General features: G+C 40.4%; 2 protein-coding genes across 21 annotated transcripts in view; one reads left to right on the top strand and one right to left on the bottom strand.

Annotated features, from left to right (window-relative positions):
* NEK10 (NIMA related kinase 10) overlaps positions 1 to 25,548 on the bottom strand; it is a 226,885-nt gene extending 201,337 nt beyond the window's left edge. For 10 of the 14 annotated variants that reach the window (XR_003141762.3, XM_025461041.3, XM_049100027.1 and 7 more), the window contains exons 1-4: positions 25,409 to 25,548; positions 9,148 to 9,255; positions 8,807 to 8,867; positions 1,269 to 1,399 (exon numbers count right to left, since the gene is read on the bottom strand). Coding sequence is in view for 13 of the 14 variants with exons in the window: in XM_025461041.3 (XP_025316826.1) it covers positions 1,269 to 1,399; positions 8,807 to 8,867; positions 9,148 to 9,218 (263 nt within the window). In the remaining variant the exon portion in view is untranslated. Of the gene's footprint in view, positions 1 to 1,268; positions 1,400 to 8,806; positions 8,868 to 9,147; positions 9,256 to 9,391; positions 9,570 to 12,207; positions 12,330 to 25,154; positions 25,293 to 25,408 lie in introns of those variants that run through there. The other 4 variants (XM_025461042.3, XM_025461043.3, XM_025461044.3 and 1 more) reach the window with 4 other exon arrangements.
* Positions 25,549 to 25,584: 36 nt separating this feature from the next.
* The window catches only part of LOC112668649 (translation initiation factor IF-2-like), an 89,263-nt gene continuing 88,309 nt past the window's right edge, over positions 25,585 to 26,538 (top strand). For all 7 annotated transcript variants that reach the window (XM_049100038.1, XM_049100036.1, XM_049100037.1 and 4 more), the window contains exon 1: positions 25,585 to 26,237. In XM_049100038.1, coding sequence (XP_048955995.1) covers positions 25,622 to 26,179 — 558 coding nt within the window. In that variant the 5' untranslated portion in view covers positions 25,585 to 25,621 and the 3' untranslated portion in view covers positions 26,180 to 26,237. The remainder of the gene's footprint in view (positions 26,238 to 26,538) is intronic.

Below are 26,538 nucleotides of genomic sequence, written 5' to 3'. Positions count from 1 at the left end.
CTTCAACTGTGAACATTTCTGTGGTTGCTGATTGTTTGCATGTTATGTGTGTGTGTGTGTGTGTGTGTGTATGTGTGAGAGTATGTGTGTGTATGTGTGAGAGAGTATGTGTGTGTATGTGTTTAACAAAGTCTGGAGGTATCCCATCTTTAGCTTCTTTCTTCTGATATTATAGCTAATTAAAGAGGTTATAAATACTGTAAAACATTCCACTTTAAAATTGGGAGAAGATAAGAGATAAATGCACAAAATGGTGCATTATATTTATCATTATAAAATATATGATGTACTATTTTTGTGCATATTAAAAAGACCAATTTTAAGACCAGGTCAAATAAGCTAGAATTACATGAACATATCACCTCAAAGGCAAGTTCTATGACCTTATATTGTCATTTGTATTGTGCTGCTTTTGCAATCTTTCAGATGTCACTGGACAGCACATCCCTACCCCTTCCAGCTGAGGGCTGTAATGCAATCTTAGTACATGGACACTAGTAGACTGAATAGGTAAGAATTTTTAAAGAATTTAGTGTTCCTCACTAAATATACACCATGTCACATCATGTGACTTTTGTGGACTATCAAATTCATTGTCATAAAATGACAGGAAGACAAAATCTAGGCCAAATAAACAAACGATCATCCTAGAATATTCATCTTGATATTTCACGCCATTCATTATTTACATGGTACTTAGTACCAAATGACGTCAGTCAGTACATGGTAAACCTGAGAGAACGTTCCTGGAAGGGGAGTGGCCCACAAGAATGTGCCACTTCTAGGAGGTCTAAATGGCGACAGGAGAGATGAACCTGAATTGAGGGTTTCCATGTGAAAGGTGAGGTGCAATCCCTTCAACTGAAAACCTCAGTTGCTTTGTCAACCACAATCCTTAGCCACCATATCTGTTTAGTGCAAATGCTTCTTTTAGGCCTCCTCACGGCTGGCAAGGTATGAGCAGACCAAAACATTAAGACAAAGCCTGGAATCAGCCAGGTCAATAACCTGGAACCACTTCCTCATGGAACAAGTGCCAAAGGTATCTCAGCAAGGTGTCCTGAAATCCCCAGGTCGGTTCCACCTGCAGCCATCAAGCTGTATTTACACACTATTTCGGGAATGATTTAAACACTAGCTATAAGTATTAAGTTAAGAATCCCCATGGTAAATTTTGAAACAAATTTAAATTTTAGTTACTGTGACCAACCAAGTTTTGGGCTAATTAGAATAGGTTGCTGAGGGCAAAGGAGATACCAGATTCTTACCTAAAATTTTCAAGTTCAACAGCTTCTGTGGACTCATGCCACTGACCTCGGGTTCTATGTCCACCCACCTTGATGACATGCTCGGACTTCGTCATGCTATTTTGGGCACTATCGAAGTTAATGGCTGGAAGCTATAGAAATAGAAGCATAAAACCCCTGAGGATAACAATTCAACACAGGATAAGACAAGTAACAAAATGGGGGGAGGGAGGTAGTTGGAGGCCAGATAAAGAAAATGAGGTGTTTTTGTTTCCCAAACCAATTAATTAACATGATAGCCAAACCAAATATAGTTTTCTAAGATTTAAACATTTTTGACTTAAACATTTATTCTCTCTACCTTATGCTGCTTTACTTTTCTTCATAGCTTGCAACACCATCTGCCATATCTTACAGTTATTCATGTATTTTCAGTCTCCCTTGATTATAATGGCAGCTCAATATGAGAAGTACTTTGAACATAGTCTGGTCTAGGCCTTAGGAGTTTTTGAAGCTTCTTCGGTGATTCAAATGTGCCATCAGAATGGAGAGATTCCAGGTTCAGCTAGAACTCTCTGGTACAGCGTGAAACCCCAAACTGATAATAAGTCATCATTCATTCTTCAACATTTGTAAATCATACACACTGCTTGCCAGGTGTTAGAGATATAAAGGTAAAGAAGATTCTATCCCTTTTAATCAGTCTGAACATCCTGACTAGTCAACCATATTTATAAAAGTCATGAACTCACCACAAGAAAAGTAAAAATTTGCTTAAAAAAAAAGAAAAAAATTGCTTAAATTAACCGTAACAACTCGAGTATGTCTTCCATTTACAATATGAACTGGTAATTATCTATACAATAAATTATAAGTTATCAGTATTAAAACAGTTTAACTTACCAATATCTACCTATAATTGGGATAACCCTGAGAATTATTTTTTGTACCATGGTAAACTGAGTATAGTGCAAATACCCTATTGTTTCCAAAGTACAAATGAAGGTTATTCTATAATTAGTGAAACTATTACAGATAAGGTAAGTAAAACATAATATAAAAAAATAAAGGATCCACTTTTTTAAATTATATTTATAATTATTAAATGAAGCTACTATATGTTATACATATATTATTCCACAAAAACATGTGACACAAATTCACATAAAGACCTCATTCATCATTGCCTTATCCAAAAAAAGTATATTTGACTTCCCTTTAGGCAATCAGCTTATAGAAAGACACATTATAATAAAGACATTGTTTTATGGCTAGCAAAAAAAAAAAATCCTTCATCATATGCCAGCTACAGTTGAATTCTCAAAACATTAATAATAAATCTTTCATCCTGTTAAACTATCTTTCTATCTCAGAATAGTGGGCCAATCAATCCAAACACCACAAGACAAAGGGCCATGAGCACTTAAGAGAGTAAGGCTTCCTGGCTAAGAGAATAAACTCTAGGCCAGGTGCCTTGATTTAAAACTACCAGTACGTAGCTACATGATCTTGGAAACGTTACTGATCTCCCTGTGCATTAGTTTCCACATCATCAAAATGGAAATAATAATAATAATAATAATAATAATAATAATAATAATAATTGGAGGCAGAGTTATTATGAAAACTAAATGAGTTAGTATTTATAAAGCACTTGCTATGTGCCTGGCATAGTGTCCAAGTGCTTTATACTCTTAATCCTCATGATTATTCCCATTGTACAGATAAACTTGCTAACCAAATAAAATGTGTCCTTACAAATTAGATAACTCCTGAATATAACCTAAATTATATTGACCATGAAGTCACAGCAATGAGCAAATGTTCCTATGTTACACAAGAAACACACTAGGTAGCAAACAGAAAGTGGATTTTCCAGGTCCAAGGTATTTCAAACCCCCTGCCATTACCACAACCCCCAGAATATTGATCACAAGAGGGAAGGTAGCCAGCACAGAGAAAATAGCTCATTCCACTTAGGGAAAATGGGTAGAAAACTGTCAGTTTGTGGCCATTCCCTCTGTCGGGAGAATAAGCAGCCAGAATTGGGAATCAACTCATGGAAACTCAGTAGAAAGATGGACTTGACAGCTATAATTGCAAAGACCACGAACTTAATAGTAGGAACCTTGAAGCAACCAGCCCTCTTCAGAGTCCAAAACCCAGAGCCTTTTCCCTTGTCTCCTCAATTCCTCAGGTTCTCTGTATTCTTCATCATCTACTGTAGAAGGAGGTCCAATAAAATCTGTGTGACATGGCTCTCCACCTGGTATTGTCACAATCAAGGTATCCACATGAGCCACCCCTTACAGATTTCTTCACATTAAGCCATTAGTTCTTTTAAAGTATACTACACTGACAGATTATTCTTGTCAACCCAACTTCTGAGACTTTGGACGTAATAAATAAATAAATAAAACTTGTGACCAACCACTGTAGTGTTTGACCACTCCATGCCTGGGCATGTGCTGCAGACTGTGACTCCTGATCACATTTCAGGGCTCAGCTCAAACAGCCTCCTGGTAAGCACCTGCCCCAGCCTTCCCAGCAGAGCTGTTCACTCCCTCCCTAGTGCCATTACTAGAATGAACTCTCCTATAGCATTTACCATACTGGTACAATGTCTAGTTTACATATCAGCCTCTTCCCTTTGAATATGGCCACCCTAAGGACAGCATTACATCTGTCTATCTTTGTGTTTTTAGCACCTGCACAGAGCCTTGCACACATTACATACTCAAATGCAAAACAGTCAAGTGAATGTTTACTTTATCCCTGTCTCTTTGCTAAACTGATTCATTCTTCATCACCTCTAGATGAGTTCATCTATTCCACACTTTTGTTGTAAACACTTGAGAACAGGCTGCGAGAGGAGTGAACAGGGTTTATTGTGGTAAACAGTAAAGGAAAGATAGGGTGGGCCATGAACTGGGATGCCAAGAATATTTCAGAGTATTCCAGACAGACTTTTATGGGCTCAAAGACAGAGGACAGCTATCTGTGCTCTAGAAAATGAGAGGTGCCTGAGCAGCTTGAATAGAATGAGTGGAAAGTAAAGAGACTACAGATTGAAGCAAAGGACTTTCCTAAAAATGTGATTGTGTCACCTCTGACTGGAAGTGTCAACATTCCCTACTGCTTATGGGACCAAATACAAAATGTGTAGATGGGCTTTCAGGCACTGCACAACCTCATCTAGCTCTAGGTACCACTACTTCCAAAAGAAACGTCTGGTCACCATTTTACTCAAATGCTTGTTATTTTCTTTAGATACCTGATTATTTTACTCACTTCACTGATATGCCTTTCCACCAATTCCACTGATGGAAAACTAGCCTATTTTTCAAGAACCATTCCCTTCCTGTGATTTGAGCTAGGAGAGGCCTCCTTATGCCTGTCAAAATCCATATACCCACCATCTGTACCATTCCTTCAGGAATCATGTCTTGCCTTGTCATATGTGATGACTGTCTTTCCTATGCCTTATCTCTCAGAACACAGGAACTGTGCCCTATGACTTTTCTTTCCACAGTATTTATCAAAATCACCTGTATTTCAAGGTATATAATGGGTCTTTACTGAATTCATTTGTTCTTTCTTCTACCTTTTTTAGTTATTGCAAACCAATTTCTCAGTTCCTTGGTTTTGAATGTAAAGGAAAAGAAAGCTGAATTCCAGCTTTCAGTAGATTACTTCAAGATTTGTGGAAAGTTCTGGTGAAATCTCCAACTAACTTTGTTACTTCACTCTGCTTCAACAAGCTGGAGCAATTCCTTTCCTAGAATTGTCTTTATTTAGGTTATGATTATTCTAACCCTGCCTCCTCAGTGTGTCTGTCCCCAGTTCTGTCCCACTGTGGGACTGTCCCACAGAACATCAAGCTCTAATGTGGTTAAACAAGGCACACAGAGATACACAGAGCAGTCCAGGCAAAAAACGAAAGTAGAACATTGGAACACAAGGAAGGAACAGGGAAGTGGCTTGGCACATTAGAGATTCAGATAAAAGACTTTCAGGTCTTTGCAATTCTCTGCCTAAATTGCAAAGTAAATTTCCTCTGCAACTGATTAATTGGCCATTTTGGTCCATTTGCAAATAACAGGCCAGGTCTTGTTAGATCGGAAATTTAGATGAGTGAGCCTTACTCCCAAATTTCTCTTTGCAAATTGACTGCTAAAAATCTCAGATCCAAATGTGTGAGTCACTTTTCATATTTCAATGAGAATCTCTGTGTGCCTCCCTCTACTTTGTCTCAAACCCTTGTTCTTCTTTCTTTTTTGGGCCTGGTTTTAATTTATGATAAACTGTCTTACTTTGTGTATCTTTGTAAAACCCTCCTTACATTCTTTCTAGAACAAGCAAGATATAAATAAATGCTTGATTTATCCTTTCCAATATCTTTCTTCTCCACACTATTTTACTGAAAGGAGAATAGGGTGTTCAGAATAACATGTATTATTTCAAAACTAAGGATGCATTAAGGTTTGATCAACAGAATTAGGAATGAATTTTGTGAACCTCGGGACCTTCATATCATTGAGGGCATTTTCATTTTTTTCTTAGAACCACCTACTTTCTGAATAATTCAAGCATTACAAATATGCATTTTTGTACATGTGGAAGACCTTATAAAAAGCTAATCCATGTGAACTTGTCAGACAACAGACTGCAAATTCTAAAAGTGGTTAAAGGAGGAACTATTAAATTCACTTTAGTTAACCTGGCTAGATTTTAATAAGAAAGTGGTGTTGATAGGAGACACAATAGATCTAGTCAGAGTGAGCTTTAAAGTTGGAAAATTAGGGGATCCCTGGGTGGCTCAGCGGTTCAGTGCCTGCCTTTGGCCCAGGAATGATCCTGGAGACCTGGGATTGAGTTCTATGTCAGGCTCCCAGCATGGAGCCTGCTTCTCCCTCTGCCTGTGTCTCTGCCTCTCTCTCTCTTTCTCTATGTCTATCATGAATAAATAAATAAAATCTTTTTTAAAAAAGTTGGAAAATTAAATGAAAAAATAACCATTAGTGGAATGCCTGGGTGGCTCAGTCAGTTGACTGTCTGATTCTTCATTTCAGCTCAGGTCATGATCTCAGGGTCATGAGACTGAGCCCTGCATCAGGCTCTCCACTCAGCACAGAGTCTGCTTGGGATTTTCTCTCTCCCTCTCCCTCTGCCTGCTCCCCCATTCCACCTCATGCTTCTGCGCTCTCTCTCTCTCTCACTCTCTCTCTCTAATAAATTAACTAATTAATTGATTAATTAATTAATTAATTTAAACCACACCATTGGTGTTTCTTTTACTCTGGCCATGAAGTTATACATGCTCATGATGTAACCCAATTATTTTAAGCCATAATTCAATTTGACAAAAACTGACCAAGAGCTTATCAAATGGAGGATACAATAAAACAGAGGCAAAGTCAAAGTTGCTGGGAAATATATATTCTCATCTGGAAGTAAGACATGTAGACAAATGTTTCCAAAACAAGGAAGAACATAGTGCTACAACTGTGAAAGAAAGTGCTTTGGGAAGAGAAAGCTCACTTCCAGAATGCAAAATGAATGCTTTTTTGCAGATGTGGTGTCACTAGTTTTGGGTCTTACAACTCGATTAGATTTTATAGGAAAGAAATTTAGGAGAAGGGCAAATTCGGGAGAAGGGAATAGTCAAGGGAAAAAGTAGAAGACTTTGACATCGTGGTTACATCTTAGAATGTACAGTGAAAGGGAATAGGAACTACAATCAAAACCATATGCTGAGTTACCTTGCTCACCATCCAAGAAAGAAGGAATGTGATTTGGAGTAATTGTCCATGAAGGATTATGGGCAGCAATCGGGGAGATTCTTTTAGCAGGGTAGGGATAGACAAAGAGCAGTAGTGACTGCTGACAGATGGGAAGAAATTGCTCCTGAGGGCCATCGTATGAATAGCAGAGAAGAAGGACTGATAGGTGAAAAGATATTTTATGACTATGTTTACTCCAAATCAGGGATCCAAATGTCTTTTGAACTGTAATTTAATTTCCCAAGTCATTTAAAAGGTATCTCAGTGGCTAGGCACATAGATTGCATAGATTGCAAAGATGTAGAGTTTGGGTTCAGATCTGTAGTCCAACCACCAGCTTGCTGTATGGTCTTGATAAAGTCACTGAACTCTCTATGCCTCAGTTTCCTAACTTATAAAAGTGGGAGATGTGGTTAACTAAACAGAGAGATGCAGCAGACACATAGTAAACATTCCCTAAACATGAACTATATTATTTGGCCTTTATGTGCCATCAAATCATTAGAAGGTCATCCTTGACTATAAATAAATAGATTAGATTAAGATATTATTGTACTCTGCTAGTTTGATGGATATATCAAAATCCATCAAGATTCCCACTACACAAGCTCTTCAACAAATTTACTTGAACAAGTATAAAATAGTAGACTTTGGTGCCAGGTCACTGCAGTTCAAGAACCATCCCTACCAACTAATGGTGCTCAGTGTCTACTCAGCTGTTCCCCAAATCTTCACCGATGGCCTCTAATCTCATGATTCTCCAAAGTCTAACAAAAGTAAAACCAAAAAGAAAAATTTGAAGATAAATTCAAGTAGAGGTATCATTCTCTCTCTATGTAATAAAAAGATAAAAATGCTATCATAAAAATAGCCAAGGGGAACCTGAGTGGCTCAGTGGTTGAGTGTCTGCCTTTGGCTCAGGTCATGACCTGGGGGGTCCTAGGATTAAGTCCTGCATCAGGCTCCCCACGGAGAGCCTGCTTATCCCTATGACTATGTCTCTGACTCTCTCTATGTATCTCTCATGAATAAGTAAATAAAATCTTTAAAAGTAAATAAATGAATAAAAATAAAAATAGCCAAATTCATTCCTTTCCCCTCTTTTCAGTGAGACAAAATGTGCAGCAAGCATCAGAGGCGTACTGTAGGAACGGGGCAGCATGAAGAGGGGTGGAGGGGAGTAGAAAGGACACTCAATAATCAGTGTTTGGGAAAAAATCAAATTCCCTAAAGCTCCAAAGAGTCAAATACAGGCATTCAATAGTACAGTATGCTGTTTCTAGACTGAAGGGCTTTGGTAATTAGGACACATGGCAATAAACAGAAAATAAAGTAGATTCCAGGACTGAAAGGAGAATGAAAAGGCTGTAGATGCTGAGTCTTGGCAGAACCTGAACCAGGTATGAAGGAAACAGCCAGATGAAGAAAGACAAAAAATATTTAAGAACTAAGAAAAGCAGATATACTATTGTTCATAAAAATGTTAAATTGGGGGCACCTGGGTGGCTCAGTAGGTTAAGCATCTGCCTTCAGCTCAGATCATGGTCTTGGGGTCCTGGGGTTGAGCCCCATGTTAGGCTCCCTGGTCAGTGAGGAGTCTGCTCACGTCTCTGTCTCTGCCTCTTCCCCCTAGCTTGTTCTCTCTCTCTCTCTCTCTCTCTCTCTCTCTGACACACACAAATAAATAAAATCTTTTTAAAAAAATGTTATATCAATCCTTTTGGAAACATGTGAGTTCTCTTTTATTAATGCATACATAGTCTTTGAAAACACTACCTGTTGTTTGCTTGACTGGACGTTCAAAAGGCAACGAAGTCTTTTAAGATCTGAGTAGTCCCTAGGAGAAAGAAGAACACAGTGTGAACCAACTGAAGACTCCAGGTGAACTAGTCATCCCCACTGATGGGCATTGCCTCTCCAAGGCCTATCTTATAGACGGAAGTGTATACACACTAAGCATTTCCTTTAGAACTCTAGAAAAGATCAAACATTTCAGTAAACACCATAACCCAGAACAGCCATTGTCAAGGGTCTACTCTATTTCCCAAAAAGCCATTAATTCTGGTTGCCTACCACTGTCTGAGTTAATAATTAGCAAAGACTCAATAATGGGTTACCTGGTGGTGATTCCTTGTTTTTTATCAGTTGATTTTTCTGTGGTCTTCACCTTTTTGTCTTGATCAGGCATTGTAAAATATCAATGCCCCAGAATTAACATTGCATGCCTTTCAAAATAAACCAGAGGGGGAAAACTTTAGTTGGGTTTGTGCTCCAAAATATCCTCATGCAAGTCACTTTATAATACTTATTTAAATATGCAAAAAATAACATTCATTTATAATACAACAATAAAAATATTACTATGGGTAGCACTTAGGGGCGTCTGGGTAACTTGGTTGGTTGAGCGTCTGACTCTTGGTTTTTGGCTCAGGTCATGATCTCAGAGTCTTGGGATCAAGCACCACATCAGGCTCCGTGCTCAGTGGGTAGTCTGATAGAGATTCTCTCTCTCCTTTTCCTTCTGCCCCTTCCTCACTTTCTATAATAAATAAATAAATATTTTAAAAATACATAAGTAGCATTTATTATTTATCACTCAAAGGCCTTCAGATACATTTGGGACATAGTTTATAGGTATAGAAAAGCCCATGAGCCTCTGTTTTCTGAGTCATCCTTGATTTCAAATATTCTGACCCATTGTTCCAACAATACACTATTCTGTTTGTCAGGAAAAGTGCCCCCATTGAGGGTTTCCCTAAAACATGTAACTGTAAGCAAGTACCGTAAGTCCAACTAATGCTTTTATGTCACCTTGCTTGTCTTCTCGACAAGTATCCTTAACTGTATGCTGCTAATTCAAGAGGTTCCTCCCTTATAATGGGTCATCTACCTAAAAGCCCAGAGGAAGCCCCACCCAGCTGCAAATAAGCATTACAGTATCAAAGTAACGCACAAAACTTCACTGGATTTCCAGAATTCCTAAAGCTTTCACACTGCCACCTGAATCCCCAGGTGGGCCAAGTGTAGTGACAAGAATTGGGTCCATCTTGCACAGCCCCTGCACTCATTCAGCCTGTCAAGAGCAAGCCAACAGGCCCCCAAATGGAGTCACTTACACTGAGCCCCAGGCCACCAAACTTCAATACATTTTTAGCACTCTCAGATATGAAAACTTAAACTAGCCAATCAGGAATCATCAGATCAGCATTAGTTAAATAATCTGCCTGATATACCCATGTTGTTACCCTTTAAAAAAAAGTAACCTTGCAATACCCAATCTATTTTTTGACTAGTATAATTTCCTCATTCCTGCTTCTTTCTGCCTATAAAGCTCCTCAGAGTTCCTGTCTATCTGCTAGAATGGATGTCGTCCAATTCATGAATCACTGAATAAAGTCAGTAAGATCTTTAAAATTTACTCGGTTGAAGTTTGTTTTTAAACATTCTGGACAGTGAGGATGGCCAGCCTGGGAATACAACCCAACTGGCATTTCAGTCTTCTGGATAAACTTGGTAGTCATCATGGTCACCCTTCCCAGGATAAATTTTAATACTATTTCCCACTCCTATGCAAAAGATAAGAGATAAGGCAGATTACTTAACCAATGAATGGAAAACAATTTACTTGTTTGCCCTTTTTAATCCATTTCTGATTCAATTGTTTTAATTTCCAGAATAGAAACAAGCAAACAAAAAATTGAAGATACCCATGCTTTCAGTCACATAGCAAATACAAAATTAAATATGCTATTGGCTTAATTTGATTAGATGTAAAATTTTCCAACTGTGCTTTAATGCCACAGCTTGACTTCAGAATTATTTTCAGGCATGAAAAAGCATGTTATTGTCTTATAATTGCATGCCTCAATGTATTGTGAAATCGAAGGTCAAATCCAAGTGTTTCAGAGATATTTAAAGGCAAAAGGAATGTGCCAATGGGTGTTTCACTGCAACAGAATGGAGCGAAACTTTATTTTGTAAAATGTACAAAGACAGTTTATCTAAGGATTTAAAAAATAATTGTTCCAATACAGCTTTCATATTTATGACAAAAAGCTGAGCTGGAATTACGAGTTGGGGACTAGGCTCTCTTCACAGATGCACACTCCAAAAAGCATAATAATGATATTTTAGGATTGTGCTTAGGACATAACACCATGGATTCATACAATGAAGAAATATTTACTGAACATTTACTATATCCAATCGCAGATTGAGAACTGCCAAAGGTAAAACAGGCTATCACACACATATAATTCCACCACAAGCAAATAAAAACCCACTTAATGACTTCAAACTATGGTTTGTGATGTATTCAGATAAAGATTGAATTTCACATTCATTTTTCTGTAAAAGAAAGAAGGAAGGAAGGGAAGGAGGGAAGACGAGAGGGTAGAAGAAAGGAAGCATGGATGACGATCTGCAAATAATTTTAAAAGCAAAAGATCTAAGTGCTTTTTATATTTGGATATTAAAATACTCCAAAAGTTCTAAAATAAATGGAAATCCAATCAAAATTAATAGAATCTGATTTTACTTTTCCTTCAAGGACTGAGGGGAAAATGCCAGATACACACATTGGCCTGCTGGCTTCCATTTCCTGTGCAAACCAGAGCTACATACTGTGTCAGAAGTAGGAAATGAAAGCCACAAGCCACAAGGATTAGCACAGGAAAATGTGTGGAAAAGCTCGGACATAGGCTTCTTCTGCCAGAAGGAGAGCACATCTACCCAGATCATACCTGCTAAACACCCTGTCTTATTCCCTTGTTTAATCTCCATAATTTGATTGACCTGGTGTGTGAACAGGAAATAATCATCTAATAGTTTTATCAGTTTAAGATGAATGTCTACTCTGTGAGCTGGAAGAGTGAGAACAGATAACTCTCTGGAAATGTTTCACTTAATTAAACAGTAAACAAATCCACCGGAATCAGTAGAAACAGATAATTGCCTTCAGATAATAAACAAAATCATTTCCACTTGATGGTTGTTAAAATGGAAATTATTCGGAAGAAAACTTTGAGAAGTTGGGAATGCTCTGAAATATTCCACCTAATCCCATTTTAAATTAACAAAAACAATCACAGTTATACCAGTGGTTATAATCCAAAACTAGGGATGAGGGGAAAGCAGCTCACATCTTAAGTGAAGTTGCCCAGAGGCCAATAACTTACTGAGAAAGTATCCTCCAGAGAAGTCAAGCAAGGGTGCTACCAAGAGGTTTCAGAGGGCAGCTTCAGTGTGATTCCAAGAGGAGCTCTGGAGTATCGATTATGCCTCAGGACTGTCTAAACCTGAGGGAAGAGAGCAGTCTTGCATCTTTCTGGAGCCTTCAGTAATTGGGTAAGGGTCCCTGAGGGAGGTCATAATTCCCCAGACACTCCTGTCTGGGGGTAGAGGGACTCTAGGAGCTTATGAGGAGTCCTCCAAAAAAAGAGACTCAGGAACTGGCTATAAGAAGCAAAGAAATATTGAAGGCAACACCCAACACACAAATAGTCCTAAAGGATGAGAGAGACTGGGGTAGGATACCGATGTCATCCACTGTGATCACCAACCCCAGTGGAAGAGCTGTGGACAATGACGGTACAAGCATCTTGCTCGGGATACACACTGAGCACAGTCTCAAATTTCCCACCTTTGCATGACCTCTCCATGACTTTCATTTCTCTGATACTTCTACCCTCTCCCTCTTGCTCAGGAACATGGCAACTCCATGTTCCTTCCTGTCTGTAAGCCTGGACACTTGCCACTTGCTGTTGCTCTCTCATCCTCAGGCTTGCTCCTTCGTGTCATTCAGGTTGTCCCTGCTTTGGTGCAAGCTCCTCTGATGAACCACAGACTCATCTGTACCACATCACCCTGTTTCATCTCCTGAAACTCACCAACATCAGAAATCTTCTTACCCATTTTTTGTTTCCTTCCACTAGATCGTAAGGCTCATGTGAGCAGAGACTGTACCTGTTTTACACGCAAATATATCCCCCATGCACCAAACAGGGCATGGCATGGTACAAGCACAGTACAAAACCTCAAAAAAAATATTTGTGTCATAATCTACAAGGATTGGCTAAGGTAGCTTTACCAAAGTTCATGAATTATTTTCTTTTTAACAATTATTTTAGGATATTAGGATTAGAGCCAACTTTAACACTCCAAACCTGGTGCTCTTCCTCAGTGCCCTGGGGCAGCTTGTACTCCCCACTTTGCAAAACTGTGCACAAAATATTGCAATTGCATGATTACCCCCATGAGACCAGGAATTGGACCTCCCTATTCACCAGACACAAGGAAGGCAAACAACAGATATTAACTCTATAAAAAAAAATTAATGGATCAATGGATAAAAGGACTATTTAAAAAAACAAACCTGTGTCATTACTCCTTTAATTCAAAAATCTTTCTTAGAGCTTCCTCACAAATCAAATCAACTGATGAACATTTGTAATGCTACAATATTCTTGAATGTATTCAGGAATTATCTCAATTATTCAGTCTTTAGGAGGTAAATTAGAGTTCATTATAAAATAATATTCATGAACAGTGCTTTTCAACCACTATGAAGTCTCTTGTAAATTTGTAATCTATCATGGACTGATACTTTTCTTCCATATCCTGTTTGGCAAGATAAATCCACTGATCATGTACGTGGATATCACAGCAATGTTGAATTGCTGTAAAGATCTCTAATCACTCTCAATTTTGTACTTATTTCCTCATGGGCCAGTAACATAGCTGTCTGAAGACCACCCAAATATCCCAAAACTGAAGTCTCTCCTTTCAAATAGTAATATTGTTCTCACAGTAACGCTAGATGATTCTGTAGGAACTATTTCCTCAAGTGCAGTGTCTGAGGACTGAGTAGTTGTGAATTCCAGGACAACCAGGAGAGGGCAAGAGTGAGCCCAGGAGAAAGAGAACCATGGCTAAGTCAGGGCTGAACATGAGCTTCCCATTTAAAACCAGGGCAGTCCCACTTCCCTGGGGTTCTGTGTACAGTTTCATTGGAGAAAAGGGTTCTGTTGCTAAAAACAAAAATAAAACAAAACAAAACAAACACCACTCATTTTTCTAACATATATTTTGCAGATGAGATGAGGCCAAAGAGATTATAATACTAGCTACATAAACACTTGTGTTCAGGTGGATTTCCCTTTGATTTTAAGTGTGAAAGCTGAAATTTAGTATTTTTTTCTTTACAAAAAGAGAGAGGGTGAAGTGAAATATTATATATAAAAATCCTAGTGCATATTACTTTAAGAACAGAAACTTTCAATATCTTTCCTCTGCATATTTCAGTCATGGGACCCAAAAACTACCTCAGAGGGAAGAGAAAGGATCTTTCCATGCCTTACGGGATAGCCAAATGGGTTCAGTCTGGGTCAGGGTTACAGCCCTGGTCAAGTACAGACATGATCACAGTACTGACTCATTGCTGAATTTTTTTTAATACACTTAAAAAAGACTCTCAAAAGTAATTCCTATCTCCTATTGCCGTTTGAATGTGGGTTAATGCTAAAAGAAGTCTCCAGAGACACACACCTCATTTGCTCATGATCTCTTGGTAATTTCAGGGTAAACACCTATGACAGAGAAAGAAATCCATGCTATGGTAAAATTACCTAATTGTCTGTAACTAATCTAAATTGTACAATATAAACCCACTAACTAAGTAACATGGTGAGTATTTGTGATATGGTTTTCAGACTCTAAAAAAAATTATTTTTTTATTCTACAGTTGCCTTAAACCATTCAGAAGATCCTTAAATGCCTTCATCTTTACTGAAGATAAAACAAAAAGTCATTAGATTCCTGATGGAAAATAGCTCCAAATCCCAGTAATACCTTTTTTTCTCATTAGTCACTTAGGTCACATCTTTGTAAATACCACATTTTATTTACTAAATTTACTAATAGTAAAGAAAAACAGCACTTAGAAAGCAGTATTAGTAAGAGAGCTTAACATGACTCCAGTTAATTACCACTTTTGGCTACATCAGGTTTATTATTTTGAAAAAGCACTAAAATAAACTGTTATAAAGCTTACCACAAAAGGAAGTTCTAACTTCCTTGTACCAACAAAAGAGAGTCCTTATTTCCTTTGATGAATGACAGTTAACCTCCATATTAGATTACAAGCTACAGATCTGTCTGTGCTCAAGTACACATTAAAGAAACTGAGAGGACTTTCAGCTCCATAACTAGCTGGCAAAGCAAAATGAAAAATCATATCCCTACATCCTTTACAGTAGATTTTTTCCCCTCAATATTCCTTTAAAAATGGTTCTTTGAAAACAAAGTAGCTAAAATTAGATATAATTTACATAGAGAATTAAAACCAGAAACCAGACAACTATGTTAAAATGCATTAGTTAGGAGTTAATTTCTTAATCTTGATAATTGTGCCATGGTCATGAAAGATGCTAGCACTAGGGAAGGAGAGCTGAGTGAAGGGTAGATGCAAACCCACCATACTACTTTTGCAGCTTTTATAGAAGTCCCAAAGTATTTCAGAATAATCAAAATGCATTGGCCATTTGAACAGTTTATTTAATTAAAGTTCTATGAGAGGGGCGCCTGGGTGGTTAAGAGTCTGCCTTCAACTCGGTCGTGGTCCCGGAGTCCTGGGATCAAGCCCTCATCGGGCTCCCTGCTCAACAGGGAGATCGCTTCTTCCTCTCCCTCTGCCCCTAACCTCACTTATGCAATCTCTCTTTCTCAAAGAAATAAAATCTTTCTTAAAAAATAAAGTGCTGTGAGAATAGAGAAAGTGTTTCCTCTTTACAAAGAACTGCACTTAATCTAGCAGAGATAGAAAGCTTGGTCTTTTCAAACTAGTTGTGTTTTAGAAAACTATAACCCTTGCACAGAAAATGTCAAGTTAGATTGGTCAAATGACTGGAAAATAAAACACACACATGCACACACACACACACATTTTGAAAGTAAAGTGATCAAAAAGTCAAGGAACTCCCTATAAGAAACAACTTGCTTATACCTGTACCTGTTACAACCTCAAAAAGGGAGTCGACTTATCTAAACCGTAGAGTTGATTTTATCCCTTATGTTACATTGTGATTGTTCTTTAATGGGAAATAGTTGTGGAGCTAGCAGAACAGAAACATCTGTTATATGAAAAAAAACCCTTAGAGAACATCTGGTGGGAGGGTTTCTAACACCTTGCAGGCCTAGGAACTGAGTGTAAGTGAGTGACAGGCATAGCAGGACTGACAGATTAAAGTCAGGACTTCCGTCAAACCTGTAAAGGCATATCCTTCCTAAAGGGATTCAAACTCATATTAAAACTGAAGCAAAACAAAACTCCTGCACAGGACAGATAAAACAAATCCACCGGTCATGGGTTGAATATCAGGATTCAGCACCCTTCATTTAACACAAGGGGAAACTGAGGCCCAGAGAGGTACAGGTATCCAAGGCCACACAACACCTTTAAAAGGAGGAAAGCAGAGCCCAGTTCACTTTCAGGGCCTAAATCCTAAATGGCAATCCAGGTAGATGGGAGAACTTGTTGACCTTGGCCCTTAGCCAAGGGCAAAGGGTGATCTAATAACAACGGATGCTTGCACAACTCCACCTCCTGGACCCTGGGGGGCTTGCAAACATCCATTCATTCATCCTAGCTCACTCGTGTGAAATAGGTAGGCGGTGTATCCTAGTATCACCATACAGAGGAAAACAAAGACACAGTTGCTACAGAACCTCCATCGGCAGGAATCTGTCGCCAGCTCAGGGCAAGTATCATCATGGCCTTGCTCCTGAGTCAGGAGACCTGATCCCTTCTTTGTGCAAAGCATTTATATTTTAAACAATTTTCTCTTATATCTAAATAAGCACTTTAAGGTACAAGGAATAAAACATCCCAATTGTACTGTCTCCCACTCATTCCCACAAATATTTATTGACCATCTGCTGTGTGTTAGATACTTTTTTAAGAGTTTGCCCTCATTTTCCACTAGGCAGCACTGACCCAAGTTGGACAGCCGGTGCTGCTCCAGAATCAACTAGAATATGTGGCAACAGATACCATTATAATTTTCTTCTTTCAAGCTTTATTCCCATTGAAACTTATACCTTTTTTGGTGAAGGGAAATATCTGCAGATATGAACAGAGTTTCTATAGATCCCCTCAACTGCCACTGCATAATGGTTATTTGTGATATGCCTGTGCTCACGGCTTGTCTGGCTGCTGACCCAAACCTACTCAAGACCTATTTTGTCATGTACCTGTGTTAAGACAAATGAAATCAGAGACCCATATATTAAACAGGGAGATTGAAAAGGAAAAAAAAAAAAGGTCCAGATGATATGAGGGGAAAATTTATATTAACTAGTCAATGAAAGTAACTTAAAAAGCACATCAAATTTCTCTTTTCTTGTTGACCCCAAACACAGCAAGAATATGTGTTTTGTTTTGTTTTGGTTTAATTTACTCATGAGAGACACAGAGAGAGAGGCAGAGACATAGGCAGGGGGAGAAGCAGGCTCCCTGTGGGGAACCTGATGCGGGACTCGATCTGAGGACCCCAGGATCATGATCTGAGCCAAAGGCAGACGCTCAACCACTGAGCCACCCAGGTGCCCTGCAAGAATACATTCTATTCTCTGTTTTTGTGTCAGAGAGGGGACAACAATATTCAATCACTCCTTCAAAAATGAATTATTGATGCCCTCAATAATCCTCAGCACTGAGGATACTGCAATGAATAAGACATGGTCAAATATGTCTTACCCCCAAGGTGAACCCTCATAATAATAAATGAGTCATGGTGGCAATAGGCAAGTATGGATTCAGCCCAAACTGTAGACCTTTTAAGGGTGAAAAAAACACTGAGTAAACACATTGATATTCATAACAATTGGAGGCACTACAAGAAACTATAAGTATTTTTAAGCCATAAAATTAAATTAAATTTCATCTAATAACACTTTGTTTTCAGTGCATTTATTTACTATGCTCTGAATGTGCACAAGACACTATTGGGCACTGCAAAAACAATCTATCCACATCTCAGTGTGTGTTTGTGTTTGCATGTGTGTGTGTGTGAAATCATAAATACATAGGCTAAACAATATGAAACTACTGCTATTGGGCTTTAAGGCAGGAGGGTAGTTTCTCATGTATTAGTCTCTACACGCTAATACAGGGATTAAATAAGAATTCTAGAAATGTCAAAAAGCATAGGCAATTAACTTCCTTATTATATTATTAACCTATATAATTAAAGGAGATTATAAATTGAATGAATGTGGGGGGAAGATCACTGTGAGCTGAAAAGTTATGGAAAGGCTCATGAACTGGGGACATGAAGAAGGTCCAGAAAAATGGGTGGGGTATGTGATGAACTTTCCAGGAGAGTGAATGAATAAGGGGATGGAGGCAAAATACTGGGAGTGGTTTGGGGAGACAGCAAGTAGGTGAGTTGAACTGAAGCTGAGGAATGTGAAGAGAGGTGAATGATGGTGCATGAATGAGAGGCAGCCTCTAATTCTACATCCAACTTCTGAAGCAAAATAGTCGTAAATAATCTCAAAGTACAGCCCTTTGGCATAAACCTCAGAAAAAAAATTGCACTTTTCTCATCCTCACCCCCTTATTCCTACTAAATCCTGACTAGTTTCCTACTATTTCTAATATGTTCCCTATCTATTCACTTCTTTCCACCCTCATTGCCAACACCCTAGTCTCCCTCCTCACTCACCTGACCTACAGCAATCCATTCCTAAATGGTCCCTCAACTTCCATTTACTCTCTCTACCCAACAATATGGAATCCATTCTCCACACAGCAACAAAAGCACCCTTTTTATGGTACAACTCTGACAGATTAAGCCTTTGTGGGCTTCTCATTTCTCTTAGGATAACAATAAAAATCAACGAGGCCTATAACATGTTCCATGGAGATGATGCCTCTGCCGCCCTCCCTAGCCAGTTCCACTAATACCTGGTCCCTGAATCCTTGCTCTAGAGCTGATTCTGCTAGACACCCAGGGATCTCTACTCCTGGACTCAAGAAACTCAACAAACAGATGGGTATGAGAAGGCTTGTCATGTCTCAACTCAAGTGTCCATTCTTTAAGGTAATTTCCACTGCTCCTTTAGGAGGCCACAGCTTCACCAGGCACTGTCTTGTAGCTCTTAATAAAGAGTCAGATTCAGGCAATAATTTAATAAATGTCTGTCTCCTTTAGGTACTGTAAACTAGTCAGGGATAGAGTGACCGCCAGTTTGCTCATCCCTGGCATCCAGAAAAGCATTGCTAAGAATTGAATGAGTAATTGCTGAATGGATGAATGAATGAATGAATGAATGAGTGAATGAATGAAAAAAATCCCAAGTGAAACGTGATTGGGAAGCTCTAAGTATAAATGGAGTATCATTGTTTAAATATGAAGAATAAAGATAGCAGGAGAAAATTATCAACAAATAATAAGTTTGCCTCAGCTGACCAGGATCCAGTTGTTACAAAATGTTGGTCTGACAAAAATCTCATCATAAACACAGCCACAAAGTAAAGGAAGCCACAAGGTTAATAAGATATTCATGCTAAATATGGACTACCTCAAGTATACAGAAACAGGACAATAGTATTTCCTGAAGATGAGCATTCATATTTATCTCAAGTGTAAGCATATAGATGCACATCCTATGAATATGTGGTCTCCACTGGTTTAAGAACATGAATTCTTCTGGCTACAACACTAAGATGTATTCCAAAGGAGCACCAATAGTGGACGAGACCTGGTTTCTGTGTGTGCCTGCCACATGACCTCAGAAAGCCCCAGGACCTCTCTATTTACTAGTTTCCTCATTTACCGAAAATAGAAATAATAATATCTCCCATTATAAAGTGGTAGTTGGAACTAAATAAAATAAAGCAAAACCCCTTTAGCACTGTCAATAGCTACAGAAATGTAACTAATTGTTATGATAGCTGTTTATAAATACTGTGACAGGTAATATTACTATTACTTCAATTTGAAGAGCCTGCCATGCTCATTTTATGAATTTTTAAAAGGTTTTATTTATTTATTCATGGGAGACACAGAGAGAGGCAGAGACATAGGCAGAGGGAGGAGAAACAGGCTCCATACAGGAGCCTGACGCAGCACTTGATCCTGGAACTCTGGGAATACGTCCTAAGCTGAAGGCAGATAGATGCTCAACCGCTGAGCCACCCAGGTGTCCCTGCTATGCTCATTTTAAATCAATTGTCTATATTCACTGACTTTGATTCATTGAAAACAAATAGTAGACACAAAGTGAAAAAAAAAAAAACAGCTTTATTTTCAAAATGACAAGCAGTCCTGATTTTAATTTTTTTAAATCTAATGTTATTCAAGGTTTACTATCATAAGCACTCTGGTATATTCATTTAATCCTTAAAATGATCTTATGTGGTGGGTAGTGTTGGATCTCCAACTTACTGAAGAAGAAACCGAGGCAATGAGAGGCTAAGTAACTTGGCTAAGATCTTGTATCTAGTAATAGAACAACGATAATAAGAGCAAATGTTTACATGGTGCTTTGCCCATGCCAGTGCCATGCTCAGTGCTTTCCATACTTTAACTCATACAAGTCTCCTAACAAATCTGGAAGGCAGCTACCAGCATTCTCCCCTTTCAAACATGGGCAAACTAAGGTCCATAGAGGTTAAGCACTATGTGTGTAGGCCAAACAGCTGTTAAGTGGCAGGACAGGAATTTAAAGCCAGGAAGATCCTTCCCTGTTAATCTATTGCTATAATAACTCTCACTTATTGGTGGAAATTTTCCAGCTCTCTATTTCTAAGTGAATTTTCTAAATAAATGTTTGCCACATTAATAATCAAATATTACTTCATACACACTTTTCTGAAATTAACAATTCCCTGTCTTTCACAAGTGATACACTAAATACTATATAATTTTTTCCGATGGCCTAGGGTCATGGCTGCTGTGCTTTCTGCATTCAGCTTCTAGCTTTTATTTCAAGTTTCATAGAAGGGTTTTCTAGTCTCTTTTCCAGATGAGCCAGTCGACTGTCATTTTGTCTCTGTGACTTTTTTTTTAATTTATTATTTATTTTATTATTTTATTATTTTTATTTTATTAAAAATTTATTTTAAAAAAATTTATTGTGAATGTGTATGAGCATGCACAAACATGAGTCAGGGTTGGGAGAGATGGTGCAGAGGGAGAAGCAGACTCCCCACTGAGCAGGGAGCCCAACATAGGGTTCCATGCCAGGATCATGATCTGAGTCAAAGGCAGATGCTTAACCGACCAAGCCCCCAAATGCCTCTCAAAGCCATATTCTTAAGAACGTCATTGTCTACAATTCAATTCTTTGATTGGAGAGGTGGGGAGTAGATCTCCTTTTGGCCAGGTCTGTGTGTACAAAGTACTCAGATGTCAAATCTCACCCCCTTCCCTCCTTACTCTACATAACAAAATACACTCTATTTGAGATTCTCCAAGACCCAGGTTTTGGGTGGAAATGGTCCCAGGAAAATTGGGGCCAGAATTCCATGGGTGCCTAGAACTGTCTGGGTAACATGCAGAGCTGGGTCATGCCTGTAGGCACCAGAGAGATTTCAGTCAGATATTTTAAATGGTATTGACATCTGCTTCCTAGGGAATAGTTTTGATGCTGCCCTAATCAAAGAGACTCGGATTTAAATCCTGCCTTCCCCAGGTGTGGGACCTTGGGCAAGTCATGTCACCCTCTGAGCCTCAGTTTCCATTTGTCACATGGAGAAAATTACTCTCAGAAGGCGTGCTGGGAAGATAGAGAAGTTAGTATGTGGGCATCTGCTTCACAGATGGTCTTAATTCAGCACCACCTGACCCGAGGGACCACCTGAAATCCCCTTAGCTTCATCAAAGCAAAACCCACAGTTACAAATCCCTGGCAGGCAGCCACCGGTCCTGACTTTTAATGGCTGTGAAGCTAGGACCCAGATTAATTAGAATTATCCCTAATGTAGGATTTAATAACCCCCGAGGTGATGTCAAGTCAATGGAGTTGGGTGTATGACCTTTATTTTATCATGACTATTGAAATTTCAGCTGAGATGAGGTTAAGTCTGACCTCTGGATAAGCATGAGTAATTATGAAAAATCAGTGCTTATTTTCAAGGGTTTTTAAAGTCATCACACGTGTCACCCAGATATGAATATGTTTAATGTTCACTTTCCTATGGAAATAGACCAAGTCTTTCAAAAATATTAGATTCATTCCCAAATCCAAGCCACACAATCTGTCCCTCAGCAGAGACTTTTTATTCCCTTACCCTGCTTTAACTGTTAACTTATCTCTCTCGCCCAAGAAATACAAACAGCTACTTTTACAGGTACATACTTCCTATATACCCACCATAGTTCTAAGAAATTTGTCAATATTGATTCATGTAACTAAACAACTCCATTTTACAGGAAACTGAGGTGCAAAAAATTGAAGTAATTTGCCAGAGGTCTCATATCTGGCAGTTGGGGGAGCTCGCACTTGCACCTAGGCAATTTGGCTGGAAAGTCTGTGTCCTACGCATCTTGCTCTACTATTCCTGAGAACATAAGTTCTAAAGGAACAGTGACCTTGTTTTGTTCACTGCCAAACGTGCAGGTGCTCAATAAATATTCGTTAATTGTCTGAACGACCTTCTAGCTCCTCTCTTCCTATCTAAGTGCTCAAACTCCGTTCACTCTGACTTTGGCCTCAAAGATGGGCTGGCTCTGAGAGGCAGGAGTAACATTCTGGGCCCTTCTTTCACCTCCTCAGGACTTTACTAGTTGCAGTTCCTTTTGATCTGCCCTATCTGGCATGGTGCCCTAGACTAATATGATTGTCAACAAATACTCATTTAATGAATGAGTGTCTTACCTGTTTGCATGCTGTTGACAATACACAAAAGTTTGTCATCGAGTAGTATAGCATGATCAAGTAGGAGGAGGATGTCCTAGAAATTGCACTTAAATGAATTAAAAGATTGATTTGTATCTTCTGTGGGCCAAACATGGAAATTTCACAATTCTCACCTTTAGTATGTTACTTTTTCTTTTTTGTGAAGACATTTTTAGGGCAGCTTTGGATTTACAACAAATCTGAGAGAAAGGTGCAGAGATTTCTCATATACCTCCTGCTCCCAAACTGCAGAGTCTCCCCTATTAACTAGAATCACTCACCAGAATGATATAATTTACACTAAGGATGAGCTGTATTGGTACATCATGATCACCCAAAGTCCAGTTTACCTTAGGGTTGACTCTTGGTGGTATACATTCTCTGGGTTTGGACAAATATATAATGAGATGTATCCATCACTATAATATCATATATTTTCACGATCCTAAAAATCCTCTGTTCACTGTCTATTCATTTCTCCCCAACTCCCAACTCCCAGAAACCACTGATCTTTTTACAGTTTACAAATTTTTGCCTTTTCCAGAATGTCATATTGTTGAATCTATACAATATGTAGACTTTTCAGATTGGCGTCTTTCACTTAGTTATAGGCATGTAAGTTTCCTCCATGTCTTTTCATGGCCTCATAGTTCATTTCTTTTTAGCACTGAATAATGTTCCACTGTCTGGTGGTATCAGTTTGTCCATTCACCCACCAAAAGACATCTCAATTGTTTGCAAATATTGACAATTGTGAATAAAACTGCTACAAACATCTTGTATTTTGATTTTTTAAACATATGAAAATTTACTAAGTATAAGGTACTGTGAATTTGATATGAATTGTGCAGATTTAGTCTTTAAGATAATCAGATGAGATAGGTGCTATTATCAGCCCATTGTACAAATAAAGACGCTTATTGGAGACTAAGTAATTTGCTGTGGGCCACTGAACTAAAATGCAGAAGCCAGGATTCAAATCCATGTATCTCTGACTCCAAAGCCTTTCTCCTGCAACCTACACTGTACTCTCTGTTTCCTGCTTGAAATTTGTGCCATGTAATAACAACTACTATCATAATGATTATGCAGATAGACTCTGAGTTGAAGTAGTTTCCAATTACTAAGGGTCTTGAAATCTAAGCAAAATCTACAAATTCAACATTCATATTTTATAAGCAAAAGCTTCACTGGCCAGAAATTACTTCCAACTTTTCTGGAACCTGAAAAAGGACATCATGAAAAACAATGACTTCCCATTTTAGAGATCCATTCGATTAACCAATATCTGTTATAGCCCCTGCTGTAAGGAAGTTACTGTGAGAAATACAACAAATGCCGAGTGAGACAAACATAGCCTCTGCCTTCACAAAGAGTGTCTAGAGAAGGGAATAGAAAAGTAAAGAGGCAACGCATAGCGAAAGACTACGGAGAGAGAACAGGGGTGGGGAGGGTGCAAAAAGTGGAGTCCACTGTGGGCAGTGTGAACAACAGGCACAATTACCACACAGGGGAAAGAGTGTGGCATGTTCTGGGAATGAACAAATTGGTAATGCTGATGGAAGGCCCAACTAAAGAGTCTGGAGTAAGATAACAGAGAATCTTTGCAGGGAACGAAATGCTATCATTTGTTTTTTAGAAAGATCCTAACTCTCGGGGAAAACGGATGAGATAGGGCCCGACTGGAACCAGGGACCTGGATGGGTGCTGAATTTAACCAACGGACTGGTGGAAATTATAATACACCGAGAACGGAGACGATGATGTGGGAATTGGTATGACAGCTAGTAAGAAGGGGCAGGCTCGGTAACTGATGGAGATGCACAAGAGGTGGTGTCAGAGACCCTGCCTGGAATGTGATTTTGGTAACTGAGTGGATAGGTCTGCCCCAGATAGGGAATCCAAGGGTGAGGCAGTCTGGCGGGGGTGGAAGGAGCTAGCCTTTGGGGTTGCACACCTGAAGTGTGGAGGTGACTGGCGGTTGGATTTGGGGGTCTGGCGCTTCGTGGAGCAGCGTGGGCTGGAGGTGGCGGCTTTCCAGCCATAGGCAGACACGCGACGCGTGAAGGCTGGAAGGGGACAGGCTCACCCACGTGGTGCAGGAGGGCGGAGGGGCAGTCAAAGCAGCCTCGCAGAAGGGGAGGCAGAAAAGCGACGCCCATAAAGACTTTCACCAACGAGGCTGCAGGGGTATCGGACAAGAGGGAAGAGACACACTCACGCTCCACGTAGGCAAAAGAATTCCTTCCCCGAACTGAGAGGGCCAGGAACACGCTGACGGCGCCTGCCCACCCCTTCCGCCGGAGGCAGACTCGCGGCGACCCCCGACCCGCGACAGCCCGCGCTCGGCCGCAGCGCCCCGGCGAGGAAGCGGCGCCCGCAGGCCTCGGGGCTGCCCCCGGGACCGGCCTCTCCCGGGAGCCCCCGCCTCCCGCCGCGCGCGGCGCAGGGGGACGCCCGCTCCCGCCCACTCACCGCGCCCGAGGGAGGGCCCTCCTCCAGGCCAACTCCTAAACCTGCCTCCTCATCCTTTCTGCTGCTGCCACCCGCGGCTCCGGATCGGGGCGCCCCTCCGCGTCCCCTCCGCGTCCCCTCCGCGTCCCCTCCACCCCGGGGACACCGCCGCCTGCTGCGCCGTTGGTACAGTCAAACCCTGCTTCAGGCCACCAACCGGCGCTGCCTGAGCCAATGGCGGCGGCTCTTCTTCCGCCTCGCCGGCGCGCCTCGGCCAATCAGGAAGGGCCGTGCTGCGGCGTGCCGGGCGCCATAGCGACGGGTGACGCCTGCCGCGGCGTTGCCGTGGCAACCGCAGAACGCGCAGCTTCTGGCCCCAAGGCTGCAAGCCCGGGCGGCGGGAGGTGGGCCGTAGGACCTTGCTTGGGCCGGCTCCCTCGGACCTGGGGCTGCCGGGCCCGCTCCCTCCGACCTGGGGCCACCGGGCCGGCTCACCCGGACCTGGAGCTGCCGGGCCGGCTCCCTCCGACTGGAGCCGCCGGGCCGGCTCCCTCGGACCTGGGGCCACCGGGCCAGCTCACCCGCACCTGGAGCTGCCGGGCCCGCTCCCTCCGACCTGGGGCCGCTCGGCCCGCTCCCTCGGACCTGGGGCCACCGGGCCAGCTCCCCCGCACCTGGAGCCGCCGGGCCGGCTCTCTCCGACCTGGGCCACCGGGCCGCTCCCTCGGACCTGGGGCTACCAGGCCAGCTCACTCCGACCTGGGGCTACTAGCCCGAGGACAGGTTTCCTAAGCCCTGTGGCTTTTTCTGGACTTCGTGTGCGCAACTTTTAGCATTTGAAATAAAACGGGTGAGGAAGAACTGTTTCATCTCGTGCTTAGTTTCAAGATCTGTTATGGACTAAAAATCTCCCAGACATTCGTTTGAAAGGATCAACGCTACAGAGCTTTCATATAGTGTGAACACATTTTCAGTCACTCAAGTGCACTGCACACCTCAATGAGAATAGAGTTGTGAAAATAAAAGTGACTGGGCATTTAAGACATCTATCCGGTTCACTTAGCATAGGCAAGTCTCTTTTTGTGAAGGTCTGAAGCTTCTTGAAAAAAAAATTTTTTTTCGAACTGCATCAAAGTCTTAAGGAGTCACAT

Source organism: Canis lupus, chromosome 23 (genome assembly GCF_003254725.2).
Source record: "Canis lupus dingo isolate Sandy chromosome 23, ASM325472v2, whole genome shotgun sequence".
NCBI classification, from domain to species: domain Eukaryota; kingdom Metazoa; phylum Chordata; class Mammalia; order Carnivora; family Canidae; genus Canis; species Canis lupus.
Note: the sequence above shows the minus strand (reverse complement) of the source record. Positions and strands in the feature narration are given on the sequence as shown.